Source organism: Macadamia integrifolia, chromosome 13 (assembly GCF_013358625.1).
Source record: "Macadamia integrifolia cultivar HAES 741 chromosome 13, SCU_Mint_v3, whole genome shotgun sequence".
NCBI classification, from domain to species: Eukaryota; Viridiplantae; Streptophyta; class Magnoliopsida; order Proteales; family Proteaceae; genus Macadamia; species Macadamia integrifolia.
Window position 1 is genome coordinate 21,286,376 of NC_056569.1, and position 2,068 is coordinate 21,288,443.

The 2,068-nt window shown below is 36.7% G+C and overlaps 1 protein-coding gene across 1 annotated transcript in view; it reads right to left on the reverse strand.

The window, feature by feature from the left end:
• Positions 1-922: 922 nt before the first annotated feature.
• Positions 923-2,068, reverse strand: part of LOC122059093 (heterodimeric geranylgeranyl pyrophosphate synthase small subunit, chloroplastic-like) — a 4,146-nt gene continuing 3,000 nt past the window's right edge. The window contains exon 2 of the mRNA XM_042621789.1: positions 923-1,637. Coding sequence (XP_042477723.1) covers positions 1,043-1,637 — 595 coding nt within the window. The 3' untranslated portion in view covers positions 923-1,042. The remainder of the gene's footprint in view (positions 1,638-2,068) is intronic.

Below are 2,068 nucleotides of genomic sequence, written 5' to 3' on the forward strand. Positions count from 1 at the left end.
ATTATTATTATTATTATTATTATTATTATTATTATTATTATTTCAAGAATGAATGAAAAAGTGACACTAAAAAGGTTGAACTATTGACATTCCTTGAAATTACCCTTAACTAAACAATCAAATTATCTGCCACTGAGCAAGAACCCAATCTAAGGTCCTTTTTATTGGACATCACAATCATCCGGAATTCATAGCATTCTCAATTTTATTTTTCTTTTTTTTTCTTTTTTTTTTCTTTTTTGATAAAGCATCCTCAAGTTTTTACATTTATATTAATATAAAAATATTGAAACACAACCTTAAAAGTGATGCAAATGGTAATGAAAAATAAGAATAAATAATGCATACAAATTTACGAGGTTCTACAAGATTGTCTACATCTTCAGTGAGATGAAATTTTATTTCAATATCAATGGAGAATAGGATTATACCATTAATCCTCATACCCCTCAGAATTACTTACAGAGAAAATAACTCTCACTATCAAACGAGACCACCGTACTCCTTGTTGGGGGTCTACACCAATACTCCCTAGGTTAAACTACGACAGAATATAAGACATCGTACACCCAGCAAAAAAGGCAATTTTCCTTCAGTTATAACGAATGTATATGAATCTAGGTGTCTTAGAATGGACATAAGTAACAGTGGAGAAGACATAATGAACCTCATTCAATAAAATTAAAAATAATAATGACTTTAGATGAATTTATTCTTTTCTTTTTACATAATGAAAGAAATTTTATCCTTTCATCTAGATTTTTTTTTTTTTTTTTGGGTGTAATTTGACAATTTGAAAATAACAGGGCAAAGGAGAGATAAGAGTTCACTGTTTTTTTGTTGGAATCAAATATGAAACCTCTGATAAGGGAGTTTGAATAAATTAAGAACAAGTTTAGGAGAGATAAAAAATTTTCCTATCTGAAAATATAATTATCAAATATGATAGATGTTTTAGATAAATCATTACAAAAGTTTTGTTAAGGAAAAAAAAAAAACTGATTTCTCTTCCCTTCATTTCTGTACTTGCTACATATTACACTTAACTGATTGACTGGGCCTGCTTCTTGGTGAACTGAAGCAGTGAATCCAAGTGAAGAATGCTTGAAATGATCTCAACCATTGGCTGATGATCGAAGCATTCCAATTCCTTGAGAGCCAACGATCTAAGCTTCTCCACCATTTCACTCAATCCCTCCTCTTCCTCATGTTCATCATCATTAGCCACTGATGTCATGATCCCATGTATGATGCCCGCATAGCGTCCAAAGCTTCTGAGCCTCTCCGTTTCCTCCTTAGTAGCTCCCCCTAAGATGGCCCCACATGCAGCTCCACACGCGTAGAGCCCACCTTCCATCTTCTCAATAGCTCTGCCCACCTTACCCAGCTTACCCACCATGAATCCATCATCCGATAAAGATCCACTCCGCCGCAGCTGTAGGTATTGGCCCTCCACCATTCCTTGTGCGCCCATAGCACGGGTGATCTCCATGATCACTCTCAAGATCCTTTCGGATTTATGATTCGGGTGGTGATTTTCCGATGGTCGGGCCAACAATTCGTACCCGAAACTAAAGATGCCGTCACCTGTGAGGAGCTCGACGCCGGCAGGAAATGTGTGATTATGGTGGTCGGTGCTTGGGTTTCACAGTAGGACCCGGTGTTGGGTAATTTTCTCATGTCATATGAAATGACCGGCCCCACACGGGGGATGTAAGAGATAACCACCCATAACTCATCTCATGAGTGCATGGACTCATGAATCGACTGTCTTTTTCGGAAACAGTGTTACACGTTTTTTTTGTAATGTAAACTTTACTGAGCAAAAGTATGTGTACAACCAATAGTATCCTTCGTACAAAGATCACGGAGCAATATATATCTTATTTTCTTAATTCAACGGAATTCACGTTTAATTAAAAGTTTTGAGAATAATTTTTTTTATGGGAAAGTTGGTCCCTTGACGCAAGGATTTATCTGTATCGGATCCTCGTATGCTCTCTCGCCATCAACATTCATAGGATCTCTCTCTCTCTCTCTCTCTCTCTCTCTCTCTCTCTCTCTCTCA